At 42.6% G+C, this 23,395-nt stretch overlaps 1 protein-coding gene across 1 annotated transcript in view; it reads right to left on the bottom strand.

The window, feature by feature from the left end:
• The window catches only part of SGSH (N-sulfoglucosamine sulfohydrolase), a 275,269-nt gene that overhangs the window by 207,420 nt on the left and 44,454 nt on the right, over positions 1-23,395 (bottom strand). The window contains exon 2 of the mRNA XM_086931051.1: positions 22,720-22,880. Coding sequence (XP_086787177.1) covers positions 22,720-22,880 — 161 coding nt within the window. The remainder of the gene's footprint in view (positions 1-22,719; positions 22,881-23,395) is intronic.

The raw sequence follows: 23,395 nt of genomic DNA, 5'->3' as shown, positions 1-23,395 counted from the left end.
GGATGTGCATAGATAGAGTGTGTTACCTAAACTCACAGTTGGAACTGTAGTTGTCCCCAGGCAACGCAGTCTGGCAGGAAGCAGTGGATACAACATACCATCAAAAAAACACCTCAATAAATGTAAAGTGTTTGTAACGCCAATGAGAATGCTGGCGGCATAGCTTGACAGAATCACACCGGACTGGAGCGCGCACACAGGTCAAGAACAGGTTCTTGACAAGAGCCAGCTTGTCGCCAGATTATAATAAGATATCCTACAGTTGGGTAAACAAATTAAGTAGATTTATTGAAAACAAAGACCACCTTATCCCTAGGCATACATCAACAACCCTCAACTCAATGAGAACCTTCAATGTTCCATAAGGTGGAACACACCAAAAGAGAAATGGTCTAAAAAAGTACAACCATACAAATCCTTATATAATGACAAGATACTGAGAAAATTAAGATATTTGTATTATACAACAATATTACAAAGAGCTCGGCACCAGCACTCAATTGTCAACACCGGCCCTTATGACATGCTGCCACATGGTGGCGTGCTTGTCAACAACCCACAATTCAATTACAACCTTCAATATTCTTAAAGTTGGAACACATCAAAAGAGACTGGAATGAGGGACAAGAAATAGTCGAAAAACCTCAATATACAAAACACGATGATGAGAAAATGAAGATACTTATATAATACAACAATATAACAAAGAGCTTTACAAAACACAAAGTAGTCACAGGAAAGCAACAGGCTGGTGAACCTGACAATGCATCTCAGCTGTTGACCGGTTTGTGGTTTTGTAAGCTCCTCAGTCTTTACAGACCCAGACACTCTCCCACTTCGTTGACACAATACTTCCCTTGACTGATTTTAAGTATTTGCTTCATCAGCTTATGGGCAGGGTGTGACCAAAAATCAATGACAGTAGACGAGTGATGAGTCATAACTGTACACAGCTGAGGAGATAAGCATCTGCAACACGCTGCAATGCAGACTAGATTCAGTTTAGGAGTCTAAAAGCTGTACATGAGTATGTGTATGTTGGTGGGGGATTCAACAGTTGCTGCAGGGAAGGTAAGACAAGCACTTGCAAGTTGAAAGACACCTCTAGGCATGATCACAGGGTGATATAGGGTGTACAATAAATGGAGTAATGTTAAGAGTGTTAGGGCACAGCTGGTTCATCCCTTGCAACCAGTGCTTAATTTGAGTCATTGGTTTCTGGTGCTTGGCACCAGCACTTAATTGTCAACACCGGCACTTATGACAGACTGCCCACATGGCTGCCTGTTTGTCTAATTTAGAGATCAGCACAATAACAGTTGTTTATTATTTTAAAATACATTAAGAGGGGCGTGGCCAAGTAAGATGGCTGAAGAGACGTGAACCGCTTCAGCTCCGGACCCCCAGGCTGCCTTGGGCTGTTATCGCCACGGCAGGAGGGCAGATCATGCAGGAGGGATGACCAGCTGTGGTATCCTGGTTTGGATGCCATGTACCTTTCTAACTAACCTGTCTTGTTGCTCAGCCTATGTGTATGGATGGTGGAATGTTGGAATGTGTGAGGTAATATAGAATGTGTGGGATGCCTGGTGGATGGATGACAGTTGGGAGAGAGGGCTGAGCAGCAAGAGAGCTGCTCCTGGTGGAGCATGTGTTTGCATCCTTTAAGAGGGAAGGTGGTGTGATATCCTGGTTTGGATGCCATGTACCTTTCTCACTAACCTATCTTGCTGCTCAGCCTATGTGGATGAATGGTGGAATGTTGGAGTGTGGGAGGTAATATAGAATGTGTGGGATGCCTGGTGGATGGATGACAGTTGGGAGAGAGGGCTGAGCAGCAAGAGAGCTGCTCCTGGTGGGGCTTTAATGATTATATGATTTAACCTAATAATCCATCAATATATCTACTTGTATCATCACATCTCGGCTACAGACTATCTTATTACAGCAGCGGAGCCCCTATTTAAAAGGGGTGTCAAGTTTGGCCACGAAATTCGAGCGTTAGGTCGGGCCCTAGCTAAACAGCAAGGAACTGCAAAGTGAGGCCGCATGCGGTATGGCGTAGCGGCACTCGCGGTATCTGGAGCGGTGCCACAATAGGGCAGTTTTGGCTGCAACCAGGACGCTACCGGGACCGAGACGGTCCAGCGACGAGGGGGGTCGGGCACTGATGCCTCCTGGCTCCCGCTCCTAGGTGGATCCCGCCTGGAGGGTTTCGCGGCGGCCAGCCAGTGAGGAGGTTTGGCCTTGGAGTCTTGCGGGTGGCCGATTGTCGGTGCGGAGGGAGAGCGGGGATCTCGCCGCAAGTGGACGCCTCCCCTCATATGCCCAGGAATCCGGTGCCGAAGCCTGAAGAAAGGGCTGGGATTCGGAGGCCTCGCCTGACTCCAAGAATGCGGGCTGGCTGGCGATCCCTGGTCTGGTATACTAGTGGCTAGTGCAGGCTGATGACGACCAACAAGTGGCGGTAAGACGTGGCGCCTACACGCAGTTCCTTTCCTGCATGGAGGGGAATGGTCACAAGCTTAGGGGCCACCATTAGCCAGTCGGATGTCGTCTGACCCTAACATGGCCGACTCTTAACAGCCTCAGTCCAGTTTGCCCGAGTACTAACCGGGCCTGCAGATGGTGGAGGACGTGGGTGCCTAGCTTGCCATATCCCACCCGGACCCTTTCCTCCCATGCAGTGAAGGTTGCAGCTCCTATGCCACCCAAGAAAACCACAAACAAGGTTTCCCGCTACTTCTCGGCCATTGATAAAGACACTCCACTTTTGGGCTCCCCTCCAAAGCAGAACATGGCGCTCACTTGGGAAGAGTTAGTGGCGAATTTGCTAGATTTTAAAGCTGATCTCTGCACTGAGATCAAACAGGACCTGCGGGCCTCTAAGGTGGACCTCACCTAGAAGATGGTGTCTCTCTGCCAAGATGTGGACACTGTGGGCACTAGGGTATTGGACATGGTGGAGCGGACGCAGGATCTGGAGACCAGAACCTCCACTTTACAAGACTCCCAACGGGAATTGAAGGCCCAACTTCAGCACGCGCTACTTAGGGCGGTGGACCGGAGAACGTCCGCATTCGCAATCTGGAGGAGGACGCGGAGGGGCCAGATTTGGAAATTTTTGTCATAGGCCTCGTCGGAGAGATACTGGCAGCCTACCAACTTAAGATTAAAATTGACCGAGTTCACCGTGTGGGGGCCATGCAATCGGGTGACCGTAGACGACCAAGAGATGTCCTGGTCAAGTTACACATTTTTAAAACAAAGGAGGCTATCGTGAACGCAGCGAGGAAGAAGACCGACGTTTCCTTCCATGGCTACAAATGCTCAATATTTCAGGACTCTTGCTCGTCGGCAGCTGCTGAGACCCATCAGCACAAAGTTACGAGATGAGAACATTCCTTATCGTTGGTCGTTTCTCTTTGGCTTGGTCTTTGAATACAAGAATAAACCTCACCACGTGACGGAACCAGCTGACAGCCTCCGCATTCTGGGCATGCTACCAATAGAGGGGGAGTCGTTGGAGGGCACATCCAGCGGTCAGGAGCAAAGGCGGAAGGGTTCCAGATCTTGGCACACGGTCCCGAAGTCTAAATGAAACTCCAGAGACTGATCTCATAGGCCTGCCTGTCGGCCGCAGCCTTGAGCCCTGACAGTCTTGGACCAGAGACGCTCTTGCAGGTACAAACTACTTCGAGAGCGGGAACTGGGTGTTCAACTGGGTCATTCGAGATGGCGTCCGGAGTGGGACCTCCCATTTCTAAAGACACTGAGGATGTTCTTTTCCTCTCTTTCCTGGTTATGTTTTTTAAAATATTTTTTTACGTATAGCAGCCGGGGGGTGCGGGTCTTGTCCGTGCCACCCAGAATTATCCCTGGGTTTTCTGGGAGGTTCCGAGCTGCGGGCCTGTTGGCCGAGCAGCTCACTGTTTTTAGGGGGGTGGGAGTGGATGTTACCCTGGTGGTGGTGTCTGGTTTTTGTTTTTTGTTTTGATCAAGGCAATGTCATTTGACAGGCGGGTGTGCAAGGGTGGAGGACGTTGTATCTCAGTGGGGATCTCGCCAGGAGAGGTTTCGGTCACAGAGCGAGCCTGACTGACATGGGGAGGGGGAGTTGTGCAGTCTATCAATGGTGTCAATAGCGACCTGGAATGTTAAACGGATGAACTCCCCCCCCAAAAACTCTGGAAATACCTCACAGATCGAAGGTTTGAGGTGATTGCCTTACAAGAAACTCATCTTAAAAAGTCAGAGGACACTCGGTTGCACCACAAATCATATCCCCTCATATACAAGTCGTCCTCTAACACAAAGCATAACGGGGTGGCAATACTCTTCCATAGCTCCACCAAATTCCAGCATGAGGTTACTAAAACAGACAGGGAGGGACGGGTTGTGTGGTAAAGGGGCGGTGGAGGGGCACACTTTGTACCTTCGCTTCCATATATGATCCCAACTCGGGACAGGCCACCTTTTGTAATTACACTCTTTGAGTTGATCTCCAGGTTTGTGGAGGGTCCGATAGTTCTCCTGGGGGACTTTAACTTGGCCTGGCACGAGAGCCTGGCCAGCTCACATACACATAGGGTAACAACATCCACCTTTCCTAATGGGACCAAGCACAAAATATCCTCATTGGGCCTGCGTGATGCTTGGCGGGAGTTGCACCCCACAACTAAAGACCACACATTCTACTCACATGTGCATCAATCCTACTCCAGGATTGACTACATGTTTCTTAGTCAGGCTCTAGTGGGTTATCTCCAGGCAACGCAGATATTGCCAATTTCCATTACCGATCATAGCGTGGTCACTACCAATGGTATTTCCCGACCCGATCCTACGTGATCCCGTCCTTCTTGAAGAGCTTAGGACTTCTATACTTGATTTCTTCTCCCAAGACTCTCCTCATGATACCTCCGCGCAGAATAATTGGGACACCTTTAAGGCAATTATCAGGGGTAAATGTATCCAGCTCAACGCGACACTTAACAAGCGGAGGCAAAAGGAAAGGGTAGATCTCGAACAAGAACTGGAGGTAATTGAAAAGGCACACAAAGGGACCCCCACCCGAGAGATACAGCGACAGCTTACCTCCGTTCGGGGCAAGCTCTACTCGATTTACAACAATAGGGCGGAATACACGCTCTTGAAACTATGACAGACCTCCTATGCTCAAGGGGACAAGGTAGGGTCTCACTTAGCACGGAGTCTCTGAGTGAAGAGGGAACGGGAATTTATTGGGGGCATACTGGACCGTCGGGGCAGCTCACCCATACTGACAATCAGAAGGCCAATCTTTTTGGTGATTTTTATGGGGAGCTCTACCAGGGCACCAACCTAGATACGGTCCTACAGCAGCAGTATTTAGATAACGTATAACTTCTCAGGATCTCCCCCGCAACGCCGCCATTTCCTCTGAGGAGGTTAGACTGTCCATAGGGAGACTCAAACTACACAAAGCCCCTGTCCCGGATGGCCTAACGTCCCAATTTTACAAAAACTTCACAGCGGAGCTCACACCCAATCTCACGGACTTATTCCAGGCGATAGCTGCTGATGCGCGCGTCGACACGCCTATGGCTGAGGCTGTGATCTCAGTGATACCCAAGCCGGGGAAGGACCCCCAACACTGTGCCTCATACAGGCCTATAGCTCTTCTCAATCTCGATGCTAAACTCTACTCTATGATCCTGGTGGCGCGCGTGGAGGGGTTGATGGCCGAACTGATCCACCCTTATCAGTCGGGCTTTATACAGGGGCGACAGACCCATGATAACATCCGTCGCACCATACACCTCATTGCAAAAGCCTCCAAATTCAACTTGCCTGCTATCCAGGTTGGTCTTGATGCGGAAAAGGCCTTCGACAGGGTGGACTGGTCGTTCCTATTACTCTTAGTCAAAGAGGGAGATCCCTGGAGTCGAATAGTCGACTAGTAACTATTAGCCTTTCCTATATACAAGGGAAAGGTCACAAACTACCATGGGTGTTAAACTAACACAAAAATAGGTTTTCCACACTGAAATAGAATCGTTTACAGTCTATTTTTATTAAAATTTCAATCAATTTAAACAATAAAAAACAGAGTAAATTCATATACTTTTCGCACCACAATTTAAAATCCAAGTAAAAAGATACTTTGGAGGGTTAAAAATAAGCAATAATATTATTCAACAGTATTCCACGAGCATAATACAACTATAAACGATAAACAAAGACACAATCAAAGCATATTCACTATAAATAGACGACAAACTACACATAGTCACAAAAACCCCTCAATTTCTATGTGGCCAACCAGATATCTAGGCCACTATCATTTGCCTGATCCAATGGCCTCAATCCGTTTTGCTATTGTAAAACTCTAGTGGAGGAATGACGTGCCCATCTACAGTTTTATACGGCCCTCATTGGATTCTATTAGAAAAAGACAAACAGTGCGTCGACGCGTTTCGGTGCTGTACTCTGGATTTGGTTGCACCTTCCTCAGGACTTCTTGTTTTCTGGGGTTTCAAGCAATGGATGGTTCCACCATATCTGTGGATATATATGGAGAGATGTGCAAAATCAGTTATCGTGCAGAATATCTATTCTCTCCTTCTCTTTAGAGGATGGGTATCTGGTATATAGCTTTCCCACCGTGAGTTTCAATAACATTATTGTCTCCCACTCTTGCTTAGCTGGCACCTATACATTTATATAAGACATGTACCATTGGGGTAACTCTGTATTCTACACGTTGTCCGCTTCTGTAACTCCGGAACGTTTATACACTTATTCAAAAAGTATCCATGTGCTATTGTTGTTTTTACCCGTATATACAATAACTCAATTTTCTGTATAGTGCCCACTATTTAAACTTATGGACAATCCCATTGGCCTGAAGTTATAAGGCCACACCATAATCCCTCCGAGTCTTTATTTCAATGTGGAAGACCATTTCATTCACAGAGGGATCGGGATATCTATGTGGATATAGAGATATGGATCCTCACCTTTTAGATCATGTGGGGGACGTATCAGGATGTCGATAGCTTTAAATTTCCATTAGCTTCTGTCAATAGTATGGGCTTCTGTCAAAAAACCACAGACTTATATTAGGGATAGCTTGGGGTGCATTATATCCTGACTACTGGACGGGTCTCTAGGTTTGTATGATTACCTCTCCCTTATGATAGGAGCTCCTTGTCTTGGCTTTCCTTGCTTTGTGCTTGACAGGCGTATATTCAAGTCACGTGCATCTATGGTAGGTATTCTGTCAAATGACCACATACTTGTATTAGGAATAAGTTGGAATATCCTATGCCCTGATTTCTAGACTAGTCTTTGGGGTCATGTGATTACCTTTATCCCCGGATGGGGGCTCCTTGTCTTGGGTTTCCTTGCTCTGAATTTGTCAGGCGTTTATTCAGGTCTCGTGCATCTGTGATATAATGCATATTTTCACTTTAATATATCTTGGGGTCACATTGGTCTAGTCTAGTACCTTATTGGTAGGGTTGTCTTACCTGGTAAAATTTTTAAAAACCTCTTAGAACGGGCATATCATTTCTTTAGTCTTCTCCAGAACTGGATATGTTCTACAGAATGGAGACAAGTGTAGGATAGTCATATGTTACTTGTACTTTAAATACTAAGACAATAGTCTGCTCTCTCCTCTTTTCTTACTTTGTCGGTGACTAGGAGAAAAAAATATATATATAACTCCTCTATGTCTTTATACTCTCTTATGTTTGGTGCTGTTATGTGCTCTCTATTTTCATCTACATCCATGATATACAGTTCCCTATTACTTGCCCTTATTATCTAATATCAAAGGGGGACACATTGTACTACTGATAAGTGGCTTGCCCCATATCACTCAGGTTACAGTATCAGTTATGGATCTAGATTGTATTAGGACAAATTATTTTTGCCTATTTTATGCTACAAGAAGGTACAGGGTTAAAGTTATCCCCTGTTGCAGTCCCCTTCAGGAAATAATTCCCTATTACTAGCAAATAGCTTTTAGAGTAGGATCCTCTCTTTCAAAGGCACCAGCTACACTTACCGGATTAGCGCTGCGTATGTACTTCTGCCTCGTTCGTCCCCTCGATCTGGTGTGTGGTGTTTGGTGTGTGCATTTATACCTCACCTTGATTCCTAAAGTGATTGCACCTGGCTGAGGTCGCGCTAGTCTCGTAGTTCCGAAACCGCTATGGTGGCAAGCCACTTATCAGTAGTACAATGTGTCCCCCTTTGATATTAGATAATAAGGGCAAGTAATAGGGAACTGTATATCATGGATATAGATGAAAATAGAGAGCACATAACAGCACCAAACATAAGAGAGTATAAAGACATAGAGGAGTTATATATATATTTTTTTCTCCTAGTCACCGACAAAGTAAGAAAAGAGGAGAGAGCAGACTATTGTCTTAGTATTTAAAGTACAAGTAACATATGACTATCCTACACTTGTCTCCATTCTGTAGAACATATCCAGTTCTGGAGAAGACTAAAGAAATGATATGCCCGTTCTAAGAGGTTTTTAAAAATTTTACCAGGTAAGACAACCCTACCAATAAGGTACTAGACTAGACCAATGTGACCCCAAGATATATTAAAGTGAAAATATGCATTATATCACAGATGCACGAGACCTGAATAAACGCCTGACAAATTCAGAGCAAGGAAACCCAAGACAAGGAGCCCCCATCCGGGGATAAAGGTAATCACATGACCCCAAAGACTAGTCTAGAAATCAGGGCATAGGATATTCCAACTTATTCCTAATACAAGTATGTGGTCATTTGACAGAATACCTACCATAGATGCACGTGACTTGAATATACGCCTGTCAAGCACAAAGCAAGGAAAGCCAAGACAAGGAGCTCCTATCATAAGGGAGAGGTAATCATACAAACCTAGAGACCCGTCCAGTAGTCAGGATATAATGCACCCCAAGCTATCCCTAATATAAGTCTGTGGTTTTTTGACAGAAGCCCATACTATTGACAGAAGCTAATGGAAATTTAAAGCTATCGACATCCTGATACGTCCCCCACATGATCTAAAAGGTGAGGATCCATATCTCTATATCCACATAGATATCCCGATCCCTCTGTGAATGAAATGGTCTTCCACATTGAAATAAAGACTCGGAGGGATTATGGTGTGGCCTTATAACTTCAGGCCAATGGGATTGTCCATAAGTTTAAATAGTGGGCACTATACAGAAAATTGAGTTATTGTATATACGGGTAAAAACAACAATAGCACATGGATACTTTTTGAATAAGTGTATAAACGTTCCGGAGTTACAGAAGCGGACAACGTGTAGAATACAGAGTTACCCCAATGGTACATGTCTTATATAAATGTATAGGTGCCAGCTAAGCAAGAGTGGGAGACAATAATGTTATTGAAACTCACGGTGGGAAAGCTATATACCAGATACCCATCCTCTAAAGAGAAGGAGAGAATAGATATTCTGCACGATAACTGATTTTGCACATCTCTCCATATATATCCACAGATATGGTGGAACCATCCATTGCTTGAAACCCCAGAAAACAAGAAGTCCTGAGGAAGGTGCAACCAAATCCAGAGTACAGCACCGAAACGCGTCGACGCACTGTTTGTCTTTTTCTAATAGAATCCAATGAGGGCCGTATAAAACTGTAGATGGGCACGTCATTCCTCCACTAGAGTTTTACAATAGCAAAACGGATTGAGGCCATTGGATCAGGCAAATGATAGTGGCCTAGATATCTGGTTGGCCACATAGAAATTGAGGGGTTTTTGTGACTATGTGTAGTTTGTCGTCTATTTATAGTGAATATGCTTTGATTGTGTCTTTGTTTATCGTTTATAGTTGTATTATGCTCGTGGAATACTGTTGAATAATATTATTGCTTATTTTTAACCCTCCAAAGTATCTTTTTACTTGGATTTTAAATTGTGGTGCGAAAAGTATATGAATTTACTCTGTTTTTTATTGTTTAAATTGATTGAAATTTTAATAAAAATAGACTGTAAACGATTCTATTTCAGTGTGGAAAACCTATTTTTGTGTTAGTTTAACACCCATGGTAGTTTGTGACCTTTCCCTTGTATATAGGAAAGGCTAATAGTTACTAGTCGACTATTCGACTCCAGGGATCTCCCTCTTTGACTAATTGTCCTTCTACCCTGTTCCCTGGGGAAGTGGGGTACCCTCTCCTTTCTGAAACCCGTTCCTATTACTCGCCATACAGCACTTTGGCTTTGGTGAAACCTTCTTCCACATGGTTAAGGCCAATTACCATTTCCCGAGTTCTCGAGTGATGGTGAACAGGTCTCCTTCTCTCCCTTTTATTCTCAGTAGGGGCACGCGACAGGGGTGCCCCCTTTCTCCCCTCCTGTTCGCTCTCAATATAGAGCCTCTTGCTGCACGTTTTTGGGCCAATGAGGAGATAAGGGGAATTAAATTCAGTGACATTGAGCACAAAGTGTTCCTGTTCGCAGATGATATTCTCCTCACTCTCATAGAGCCTGCCTCATCCCTTCAGGCAGTGCAAAGGGAGCTGGTTAGCTTTGAACAAGTAGCAAGATTCAAGGTACATTTCTCGAAGACCTGGCTCTTCGAGCAGTAGCGGCACTCCTCCTCCCCCTCCCCCCCCCCTTCCCCCAGCGCCTTGAGACCCCTACGGGTGAGTAGTGCGCTCTACAAATGTTTTGATTGATTGATTGATTGAAATCATCCATTTCACCTCATGCTTCCTGCAGGTGAGGTAACACGATTGAAGGCCCAAACACCCTTCCAATGGGCCAAGCACTCTCTTCTCTACCTGGGTGTCTTTCTCACAGTTAAAATTGGGGATCTATATTGGGCTAACTATCCCCCCTTAGTGACGCAGCTGCAACAGGATTTTAAAAGGTAGAAGCTTCTCTACATCTCATGCTTAGGGCGGATCAACACAGTCAAAATTATAGTCCTTCCCAAACTACTCTACTTATTCCAGGCCCTGCCTATCTCCTTGGAGCATGACCTCTTGCCGCGTCTTCGTTCCTTGGTCATTAATTTTATTTGGCAGGGGGGGGAAGGGCTCGCCTACCTTACCATGGGCTGAGGAAACCTAGGAAGGAGGGAGGGAGGGGTAGCCCTTCCAGATTTCACATTGTACTATCAAGCGGCCTAGCTGTGTGTGGTGACCGAATCGACAGCACAGGAGTGCGATAAACACTGGCTCCACAAAGACCGCACCATCGTGGGGCGCTCCATATGGGGTGGTTGTAGCTGGCTTTGGCAGCTGTTGGATGGGATCCTTTGGATGTAAATAAACTTAAATTCTAAATCTACCCTGCTTCTTCATTTATATGGAAATACTACACTGGCGTAGTCGGCAGCTTCAAAGGATCTCAACTCAGATACTGTCTTGAATTTTTCTTCAACTTTATAAATTCATTTGAGGTGAGGCTGCACCTATTTACATGACTTTATTTATTCTACATGCTGTGCTGTGGACCTCAAGTAATGTGGGTCTAGTGGGATTTGAGCTTTGCCACTTACTGCTATATATAAATTTAAAATATACATAGCACTTCATCCTAGATCTCTGTAACATCTGTAATTATCATTTTGGATTCCAGACGGTTATGGGTGCTATTTATCTCTTAAACTTGAATTCCTGCTAAATTTGCGCAATTTTTGACATTTTCTTGCGTTATTCATATGTAAAATTCCAGAATCTACAGCCTACAATGCTTTGGAGATGTTTTCATAAAGATATTGATATTGATTGTGATATTCCAATCGTTACAACTGCTTTAATATACTTCGAAATACTGATTTCAATTGTTAAAACAGCTTAAATATACTTCGAAGTACTGAAGATTTCAAAGGTAAACACTGGCTTACTGTGTCTCTATTGAAACGGTCACTGTGGATTCTTCGTGTGCAGCGTTTGAAAGAATCCTTAGATCCGCGAGAGAGTCTGCATTGTTCAAGGCCATTTCTTCTCGGCATTCTCCGGTGTCTACGTTTCTTCTTTGAAGATAAAGCGTCAATGAGCACTGTCATCCAGCACGTCCACGTAACGCGTAATGACGTGTTTTGCGTTGTGACGTCACGGCGGTCATTTTGGGATTACGGTTGCTTAGTTATGGAGTATGTTCATGGTGACGATCGACGGTGAAGTATTCTTCTTCTTCTTCTGATTTTATTCTTCGTGTTCAGGGACAACAGTCTTTCGATTTCATTCTCCTGAAATAAACTGTGAGTTTTGCCTTTTTTTTCTTTTTGGTTTTGGAGTTTTTCAAAGTGTTTTGCAGCGATTTGCTCACTAGAGGATCGAAATTGTGTGTGGCAAATCTAACATTCTTCAGACTGTTTGCAGATCGATTTTCAGGATTTCTACAGCGATTTGCACGCGTTCAATGTACAATTTCTGTGAAAACTTAAAATCATCATGTAGTTCTGTATTAGTCATACTACAGTTTTACTTCATTTTAATAAGCTTATGGTTATGTTTCATTTATGATGCATGATATTTTCTCATCTTTATAATCGTAATTTTGTGAATTTTAGCATTCAAAAATGCAGAATGTTACAGCAGCACCCTTCTTCCTTAATACCCGTGGGGAACCACCAATTAGATGGAAAAAGTGGAAGCATGTTTTTGAAAGGTATGCTAAGGTTTGTGGAACATCATTAAGTGCAGAAAGGAAAACATCACTTCTTCTGCATTGCTTAGGGTCCGAAGTTCAAGATGTGTTCGATAATCTTCCAGATTTATCTGTCTCAGAGTCTAATGGTTTGAATGAGTACGAAGTTTGTATTTGTAAATTGGATAATCATTATCTGCCTAAGATTAGTACTATTCTTGAGAGGTACCATTTTGGGAAACGTACTCAAAAGGAAGGGGAAACTGTTGAAACTTATATAACAGATTTCAGGAAGTTGGCTTCATCATGCAAATATGACAATTTGACTGATGAACATATACGGGATCCGTTTATGTTATGATGTAACATGGAAAAGGTTAGGGAGGAATTATGGCTTCAGGATGATCCTACTCTTGAAGAGGTTCTTGGTGTTGCAAAAATAATAGAACACTCTTTAAAATGCGTTGATGCGTCAGTTCTGATGTTGATGTAAAAACAAATAGAGAGTTTAAGAATGATAAATTTAAAAGCAAGGATAAAGTCAGAACTTTGAAATGTTTTAGGAGCGTCAAGATGGGGCATTTGGCAAATGATAGCAGATGCCCTGCATTTAATCACATTTGCTCAAAGTGTAAAAAAAAGGGTAATTTTTCCAAAACATGTAGGACTAAAATGACTCCAAGGGTTAAGAAAGTTGAGGTGTATGAGGACAATTCAGAGTTGTCTTCTGATGACTTTGACTGCGGACAAATTGTTGTTCAGATTCAAGATCTTTCTAAGAGGAAGAATTGTCCATTCGATGATATCCTCATTGATGGGGAATCAACAAGAGTGCTCTTTGACTCTGGGGCAAAGATTACTATTGTTTTGAATGAGTTTTACAATCGAAAGCTTGAGAATAAAATCAAACTTTTCAAGCCAGATATAATACCTTTAGCCTATGGGGGTGAACCGATAAAACTTCTTGGCTACTTTAGGGGTGTTATTGAGTACAAGAACAGAATGGTAGCAGGGAAAATATACATATCAAAAAGGGGTGACAGTTTGATTAGTTGGCTCCACCAAGGGGACTTAGGAGTGGACTTAGATCCAAATGCAGATCCTCCTATTCAAATCAGAGAAAATGTTTGTGCTATTCAGAAATCTGATTCTCCTTCTAGATGTAGGAACTGTAATGTGTTGGTCTTGGATAAGAAGCACACTGTTACTCCTGATGATACGAGGAGTGAATATTTGAAATCTCTCATTAAGGAATTTCCCAATGTGTTCAAGCATGAGCTGGGATGTTTAAAAGGGTATCCACACAAAATTAAGTTAAAGAATAATTATTTTCCAATATGTTGTAGGGTCAGAAACGTTCCATTGGCAGTTACAGAAGATATGCAAAAGGAGTTAGAAAAATTGAAAGAAGGTGGAATAATTGAAGAGGTTGAAGGGATGGAGTGGTTGGCTCCAGTGGTGGCCGCAAGAAAACCGAATGGCGATCTTCGCCTGTGCATTGATTTACGCCAACTTAATAAGAATGTGGTTATTGACAAATATCCGTTACCTAAAATAAATGAAATGCTGGTCTTGTTGGGTGGTGCTAAGTTTTTTAGTACCATTGACTTAACATCTGCGTACCATTAAATAGAGCTAGAACAGAGTAGCAGAGATCTGACAGCATTCATTACGCCTTTTGGTACTTTTAGGTTTAAGAGGATACCATTTGGCCTTGTCTCTCTCTCTTCGGTATTCCAAAGAGTCATGGAAAATGTATTAAAAGGGTTACCAGGGGTATGCATCTATCAAGATGACACCTTGATATTCGCCAATAATATGGATGAACATGATGTAAGATTAAAATCTGTTTTAAGTAGGTTGAACGAATATAACCTCACTGTGAAAAAGGAGAAATGTAAATTCCGTGCAAACTCTATAAACTATCTTGGTCATATGAATAATGCACATGGTGTTAGGCCTAGGGAAGACATGGTGGGTACCATACAAAATATGAGTCCTTCCAATAATAAGGAAGAATTGATGAAGATCTTAGGCATGGTGGAATATTATGCGAAATTTGTTAAGAACTTTGCAGAAACCACTGCCAACATGAGATGTTTATTGAAGAAAGGTGTTAGTTATAAATGGTCTTCTGAATGTGATGCTGAGTTTGCAAGAGTAAAAGAATGTTTGAAAAATGCTCCTTCGTTACAAAGTTATGATACCTCTCCTAAACCAATTCTCACGACGGACGCTAGTGAGAAGGGGTTGGGAGCGGTTCTACAACAATATGGCCCATCAGGATTGAAAACTATAATGTTCTTGTCTCGAAGTTTAAGGGATCCGGAGTCTAGATACTCTGTGGTAGAAAGAAAAGCCTTGGGGGTATTTTGGGCAGTCAAGAAGCTAAAGAAATTTCTGTGGGGTATGGAATTTGAGGTCAGGACTGATCACAAGCCCTTAGTGGAGATTTTTGAGAAGAAAGGGTTATATTTAATTTCAGGCCGCAACACTAAATGGATAATGGGATTGCAGGAGTATTCATTTTGTATTAGGTACATTCCGGGAGTGGAAAATAAAATTGCTGATGTTCTCTCCCGTTTGGTTCCTTGTGGGGATCAAGTCTATACCAATGACAGTGATGATTCAGGGGATGAAGATAAGGTGTTGGAGGAAGAATTTGTTTGTGCATTAGATCTGGCATGTATATCTGAAGAGAGATGGGTTAGAGAAGTGACCCAGGACAATACTTTGATGGAGGTTTTATCATTGCTGAGTGGTAATTGGTATAGTGCTAAGGTTGGTTCTTTAGACACAAGTCCATTTTGGCATGTGAGACACAAATTGTCAGTCAATAGAGGGATTCTTTTTCGTGGTACGAGGTCAATTCCTCCTGCTAGCATTAGGAAAGAGTTGCTAGACATGGATCATGTTTCACATTCTGGTATCACTAAAACCAAAGAAAGGTTACGAAGTTCGTATTGGTGGCCAGCGATGGATAAATTCTTTAAGAGAGAAATTTGAGATTGCATTTCTTGTGGTCTTAGTGACAAATCCAAATTTCCTCATGTCCAACCTATGGTAATGTAATGTGATGTAATGTAAAATCACACTTACATAGCGCTGCTTTCGCTCCAAGGAGCATCTTGGCGCTCAACATCCAACCCCGCTGGAAAAGGTTGATGGACAGAAGGCAACTTCAACGTATTGCAAGCTTTACACTAATGCCCTACAAGCGGCATCTGAGAGTGAGAAGATCCAAGTCTTCAAAGATTTCCTAAATTCACTCTCCTTGGCTGTACGCCGAAGTTGAGCTGGAAATTTATTCCAAGCTCTTGCTCCTAATACAAAAAGAGATTTCTCCCCTTTGGTGGCTAATCTGAATCTAGGAGTTACCAAGAGGTTTTGATTGGCAGACCTTAAACAGCGTGCTGGCAGATAGCGTTTGAAGCCATTAGACAGATATCTTGGTCCTTGGAACTGGAAGGCTCTAAAGGTGATGACAAGTAAGAAGACGTCCTAAAGGTCCATGGGAAAATATTGCTTTGGATATCTTAGGACCAATCCATAGTAATGGCTCTCAAACTTTTCTCTTGGTTATCATGGACATGTTTTCTAGGTGGCCTGAGGTTTTCTTTTTGTCCAGTGTGGAGACACATAATGTAATAAGGTGTTTGAAGGAATTATTTGCTAGAGAATGTAATCCAAAATCAATTTTGGCGGATAATGGTGTACAATTGATTTCCAGGGAAATGGAAGATTTTCTTGGAAAAAAGGCCATAGCACATAAAACTTGTGTGTTATATCATCCTGAGGCTAATGGCATGATTGAGATGTATAACAAGGTGTTGAAAGAAACCATTGTTCTTGCTAAATCCATGCATCTTGATTGGAAGAGTGAAGTAACACCTCATTCCACTACTGGGAAATCTCCTTTCTTTCTGTATCGTGGTAGATTTACTAACACATGTTTGGAACCTTTTTGGGTTAATGATTATTGTAGAATGTAAGGGAGAAGTGAGAGTCTTGATGAAAAAGAATTGCATGATAGGGAAGAATATAAAGCACAGCAAAGGAAGAATAACTTTGACTTTAAAAAATCTGTAAGAGAACGGTGGTTAGGGTAGGTGATTGGGTGGCAATTAAACGACCTGGTTTGTTTGGTGGTGGCAATTCAAAGTTTCTCAAACCTATGTTGGTTACAAAGGTTTTTAATAATGCTGTGAAAACTCAGGATCACAGAATATGGAATCTAAATAGAGTGGTCATAGTAAGCTCAAGTTGCAACAATGGCAAGGAAATTAGTGAGCATGATACTTTAGTGAAAGGGAATGAAGACGGAAGTATTGGCAGAAAGGAATGTGATCTTCTTCGTCGCTCATCGAGGGCTTCAAAACGTCCATCTTATCTGAATGATTATTTGTGATGTTATTTAAAGCTTTATCTGAGATGATGCTTTTTAGCTTTGTACATAGTTATTATAGGAGGGAGATGTGTGATATTCTGTATTTCATAGACTGTAATGTGGCTCATGTTCCAGGCCCACAGTAGTCTAGAGTGTGGTGAGGTCATGGAGTACTGGAAGAATACTGCTCAGTTGTAACTGGCTCTGGCAGCTGTTGGATGGGATCCTTTGGATGTGAATAAACCCAAATTCAAAATCTACCCTGCTTCCTCATTTATAAGGAAATACTACAGGCCTTTTGACTGTTGGAGGGAGGTGGGTTGCCTTAAACTCTCAGACCTTTTCCACAACTACGACATACGAACATTCGAGAGCTGTCAATGGGAATTTCTGATCCCCTCTAGTGAGCACTACCATTAACTACAGCTTAAACACTGGGTCACGCTTCCACACATAAAAGAGGCCGCCGCAAGAGAACTAACAACAATGGAGTCTTTGGTGATCCACAGGGCGGGTTCTAAGAAAGGTGCCACCTCCTCCCTCTACGCTCTGCTGCTGTCCACTTTACATACACCACGAGCACGCTACAAGTCCTTTTGGGAGCGGGTGCTGAGGCGGGATATCACAGAGGAAGAGTGGAAGCATTTATGGGGGATCTCTCTAGGCACAACAAATCCATAGCTCTGAGAGAAGCTCACTACAAAACGCTGCTGGATTGGTACTTATACCCTACCAAGCTCCGGAGGATCTTCCCTGACACATCCGATCTCTGCTGGCGGGGATACGGGGAGAGAGGGGACTTTCGCAACATCTGGTGGGACTGTCCTAGTATCCGGCCTTTCTGGGAGGAAATTCTGTTCCACATCAAAGAGATGCTTGGGTACCCGATACCCTCGGATATTGGGGGCGCCCTGTTAGGCCTCCGAGATCCAGAGATAGATCACACTTCAAACTCCGGAAAGGTTATCCTGTGGACTTGTCTGGGGGCGGCCAAACTTACAATAGCGGCACCATGGAAAAAACCAGGCACCCCTGCAATTTCTCTTTGGCATGCCCGGTTATGGAACAGCTTGCTGACATTTTCAGAGACAATTACACAGCCTTTGAACACAAGTGGGGGCCATTAGTTCGGTTCCTTTCACAAGGTCCACAGGCAGCAGTTTGTCCTCCCTCGACCAGGGCTATGCACCTTTTCCAGATCTAAACTACAGCAAGGGGAGCCCAGAGGGCTCACGACCCAATGGATGCAACGTTCTTGAGTCCGCCTTGATAAATTCAGATGTCGGAGGAAGCCTTGTTACAGTCATTTTTCGTTTGATTAATATTCACCACCACCGGGAAAGGGGAGGGGGGGATGGGGGTCCTGGGCAGGGGGGAAGGGACTTTGCTTGGTCAGGACACTGACAAAGGCATCTATATATTATCAGGAGGGGTGTGCCGTATCCACGGAACTCTTGAAACTGAACTCCCCTTAGTGGTTTGAATTTGACCCCGGGGCTTGCACGTCCCACCTGGTTTATTGCTATGTAACTTGTCTGATGGATGCTCAATAAACAAAAATTTAATTAAAAAAATATATTAAGAATTACCAATACCTGCCGTCCAAGTCATTTTTATAGCTTTGGGGCCTGAAATAGTCTAAAATGTCACGCTTGTGAGTGTGTGATGGTTTGTTTTTCTTTTGGTACTGCCACAGGCAGTGCTGGAAAAGGCAATGGGTGGTGCAAGCAGCAGTGGGCCTCCGGACAAGGGCTTTGGCACTTATTCATTTACAAATTAAGCACTGTTTACAGTACTAGCAGAGTCACTATTTCAGTACTAAACAATTGCACTTGTTTTAGTTTACTAGAGGTCTGCGAAACTGAAATCTCTCTCTAAAGTTTGTGCATGTTGTCATCTGTGAAACTGAAACTAACAGGAGCGCGCTCTAAGGCCAGTCTGCCTGAACTAATGTTTTCAATCCTGAAACTTGCTTCATTCTACTCAATGTGCGTTTTTCCTGTATTTTGCAACCTTCTGCTCTTCTCTGCCACAGACACTTTTTTGAAGTTTAGTAGAACAGATGCCAGCTTACAAACAAGCATTGGCAATTACCATAGGTCTGGCTTATAACTGAAAGTGCCTCTTATTCACTGATGAATTTAGGCACTGAATATGTTACCATACATGCACTCTGTCACTCATCCTTTCATTCATACATCACCCACTGACTCATTTGTGCATTCACCCAATTACCTAACAGCAATAAAACACGGACACAAACTTCAACAAACATATGGAAGATAAATTAAAAGATTCAATTGTGGCTTTTAAATGATGTGTTGCCTATTAGCAGATATCCAGGAAAGTCTCTTCCAAATGTATCAGCTTCTAGAAATAAGGTCTGCCATTATCACAGTGGTATTTTTTTTAGGTCTCTTTGAAACATGCTGTATCTACTCTGTCGGCTTCGAGCACGCTCATAATTTTTAATTTGTTCTTTTGTGTGCCATTCTGAAATCCTGGCTTTTCAGTGCTACATTGGTTGTATTTGTCTCCCCTTTTGGTGTTTGGTTCCCTCCCATGTCGACTGGCTCTATTACATGTACTCATTCCCTCCTGTCTATGTATGATAGTTTTGGCACACAATTTTTTTATTGTTCTTGGCTTGTGTTTTAGGAATGTGGTTTTTCTGTGCTTTTTGATCAAACCACGCTTATTTGGCAGCATTTGTATTTTCCAAACAGAAGGTAATGTGTATGCGTGTGTAAACAAACTTTGTTTAATGATATGCTTTTGAAGAGAACGCAGCTTTTGTTTGATCACAATGGCGCCTGCTTCACGGTCGCTGCGCTCCATGTTTCATATTTTATATTTTTTTCGAGGCAGTAGCGTTGTGTGTGCTTTTGGAGCCACCACAGATTTTATTTGGTTTATTTGGGCCTTGGTTGCTTTGCCCCGCATCCCCCACTGCCCCTTTTCCCCCACCCCGCACCTCCATCCTTGTTTGTAATTTTTTTTATCATGTTGCACTACGAGACAATCCCAAGCATATTTTAGGATGAAAATAAACGTTGTAGTGTCTAGAATATGGGAACAGGGTGTTTTTTTCAGCTTTGACCTTACCCAAGCATATTTTAGGATAAAACTGCTATAAAATGGAGGTTATCTACTTTTAAATGTCATTTTCTTAAATATATTTGTGGTACACTAATCTTGCACGTATTAGTGCTTAGTGATTAGACACCAGTGTACTTGTCTGAAATAACACAGGGATGACACTCCGGACTCTTCTACCTCGGCACAGTAGACACATCTATTTTTTTACGCCAGCTATGGGAATGCACAGTTTTCTGGTATATTCTCTTGTTTCTTATCTTAGCACAGGTGCCCTCACATCAGTTTAACCTACTCCTCCTCTGTGGTTTGGGGATGTTGTAATTGACAAGCACTATTGGTTCATTTCCACAGCTCCAAGGGGATTTCATACTGTCTGCTCAAATTCATTTGTGGAATATAGGTGCCCAGTCCCATGTTGCCTTGTGAATGACAAACCCCTCCATTTGGACCGTCTGGGACAGATAGGTTTGTGTGTTTTCTATATTGTATAAGCCTGTACTTTGACTTCCCATACAAAAAAAGAAATCCTTGGATCTGTTTGCAACTTGATTAACTCATGTATACATAATATGTTCTTACAGATTGATGTGCATCAATTACTCTGCCCTGAAGAAGACCTGCTTTAGCAACCTACTGACTAGGGGTCATGTAAATGTTGATTTTTTTCATGGATTGCCATGTTAAGGATTAATAATAATTACTATAATAATATACCTGGGAAATATACAGATTATAAAGGCAGCCATTGTCACAAACTCTGTGTCTGCACTTAACACCAATTTGTGAGCACCTTGATCTCTTATGCTATATTCAACAATGAGAATGCACAACATGAAAATTCTGTTGAATTATACATTAATTTACCAGACAGCTGTAGTGGTGTGAACTTTATTTAATGCAATATCCTGCACATGATGTAGCACAATGCAGATGAAATGAGCCACAAGCGAGTGGCCAGGTAGGACAGTCTGTACAGCTGCACAAAGCTCGTAAGAAAAGGGAAGCCATGAAAGGTGACCTACAAAAGCAAAAAAGGAAAACTAAAAGAGTGGCCACCAGCCGAAACACTGAATGATATTAGTTTCCTGGTGGATGTTCACATGGGATCAGGAAAAATGCTGTTATATGATGGCTATAGAGCCAATAGTAGACATAGGTTCATGCAGAATGCTGTTATTGGTAGAAGCAGATGTGACTGACACTCCAACAGACAGAAGATAGCGGACCCAAAGACTCTCTAGATATTTATATGAATATTTTATGTTTTTTTATTACCAAAGACTGCTAGGCAACTGTACTTTTCAAGCTCTTGCACTATTATGTGAGCATGTTTCTCATTAAAAAAAATAGTGCTTGACTTAAATGTGCCTTAGTTAACATAACTAGGCTTCAGTTAACATGACTGCCAAAGTCAACCTCTAAACAACTCCTGTTACTAAATTTGTTCAAAGATAACGTGGTATTCGGAGAACAGTGATGTAAATCGGTTAATTATCCGTAATGAGAGCAAACAGATAACACCAACGAATTTCATCAGAGACTGTGTGAATAGTCCAAGGTTTAAAAGTATGGTAACTAATGAAGATAAGTGAAGAGGATCATAATCCGCATGCAATACATTAAATCCACAGATTATTGATTATGACAGATCACTAATTTGAAATAACCAACCTCAAAGAAATGAGTAACTTGAAGAATATGCAAATTAGGCTATAATACAAATTAATAATAGTCAACTCGGCCACTAATTGAGAAATCATTCACACTGACATCCAGTCAGGCTACAATGGGTTGAAAACAATACTTGGGACATTCAGTTCCCAAATAGATGCAGTAACTGATATTCACATTCCTTATATAAATATATACTCAAAGTAACCACAATTATCATACAAACTGATCAGATACACTGTTTATCATTTTCCTTTATCCATGGGTGTGTTACGCAATTCATTTACTATTTTTTGAAAGTGTGAATTACAATTCCCTACATGCATCATAATAGGCAGAATTGGGCAAGTATAAAAAGGTGACACTGAGAAACGAATAAATAGCCATAACCAATACCTCAAGGTTGAAACCCGCTGGCATTATCCGTTTGGTTTCACATTATGGGTAATTAAAGGATTTTCATCACTATTCTTCGAGTGATGGACAAATATATATATGTTTGTGTGCGTGTATATAAACATATATACACACCCACACATACACACACACTCACACACAAACACAAAGACAGCTAAATTATATTAGTACTTGCAAATACAAGTGCTTAGGAGACTACTTCGTTAAGACGAAAGCTATTGATTTATTTCCTTGATCATTGTCATGCACAATTAAAAACCCTGTGAGTTTTCATTGATAAAGTTGAATATAGAACTGTACATGGTAAAAAGCCCAACCAATGTACCAAGCACCCTCCATCTACATTAACGTAAACCTTTATGATTATGTAGAGGGTGAGCTGCTTCAGGCGACAACACAAGCCTTTGGCTTAGACATGGTTTAGTAACTCCATACCATATCTTCACAGGCCCCACTGGGGACTGAGTTGAACCATACAACAAATGTACTCACGATCTCAGGAGTTACCCTACCTGTGGCAGTCCGGTCAGAATGGCAGACCTGCTGGGCGAGCAGCTGCTGACGGACGTGAAGGCGTTCTGGAAGATGACACTCCGCTGTGCCAAGGCGCTCAGGTTCGGGGTCTTGACGGCGGTATTATTGTACACATCGCTCTCAAATCCCCCGTCGTCCGCTGTTCAGGACAGTGGCAAGAAAAGAACAAGGCATGTGTAAGCATGGAGAATTGGCTTTCATTTTTCCATACTACCTTTTCTGTTCATTGCGCTTTTCTTTCTAAAATTACCTCACACTCCATAGAAGTAGTTGCTTGATAGCCTTTTAATTTGTAGAGAGAGAAGGTCGATAATGTGAGCTGTGGGATGCCTTGAAGGTAAAGGAAAGGCATGAGTGAGTGAAATTTACTTGAAAAGTCAAATCTTAAGCCAGCAACAATGTGTTTGCCTCTAAAGCCCAGATATCAGGAGGCTTCTCAGGGAGGTGAAAGGTGCACCACAGAGGAGGTAGCACCTATGTGATACGGTGATAATTAAGACAAGTATTTTGGTGTTGGAATCACAATGGTAAAATAAGTGTCATTGTTGTCATTTGAAACTCTGATCCCTTCGATCAGGTTGTGGTGTCAAGAGTGGTAGTGGATGGGATGACAGACCGAAGGGACCTTTCATTCTTTCTCCCAGAGGAATGCAG

Source organism: Lissotriton vulgaris, chromosome 7 (genome assembly GCF_964263255.1).
Source record: "Lissotriton vulgaris chromosome 7, aLisVul1.2, whole genome shotgun sequence".
NCBI lineage: Eukaryota > Metazoa > Chordata > Amphibia > Caudata > Salamandridae > Lissotriton > Lissotriton vulgaris.
Note: the sequence above shows the minus strand (reverse complement) of the source record. Positions and strands in the feature narration are given on the sequence as shown.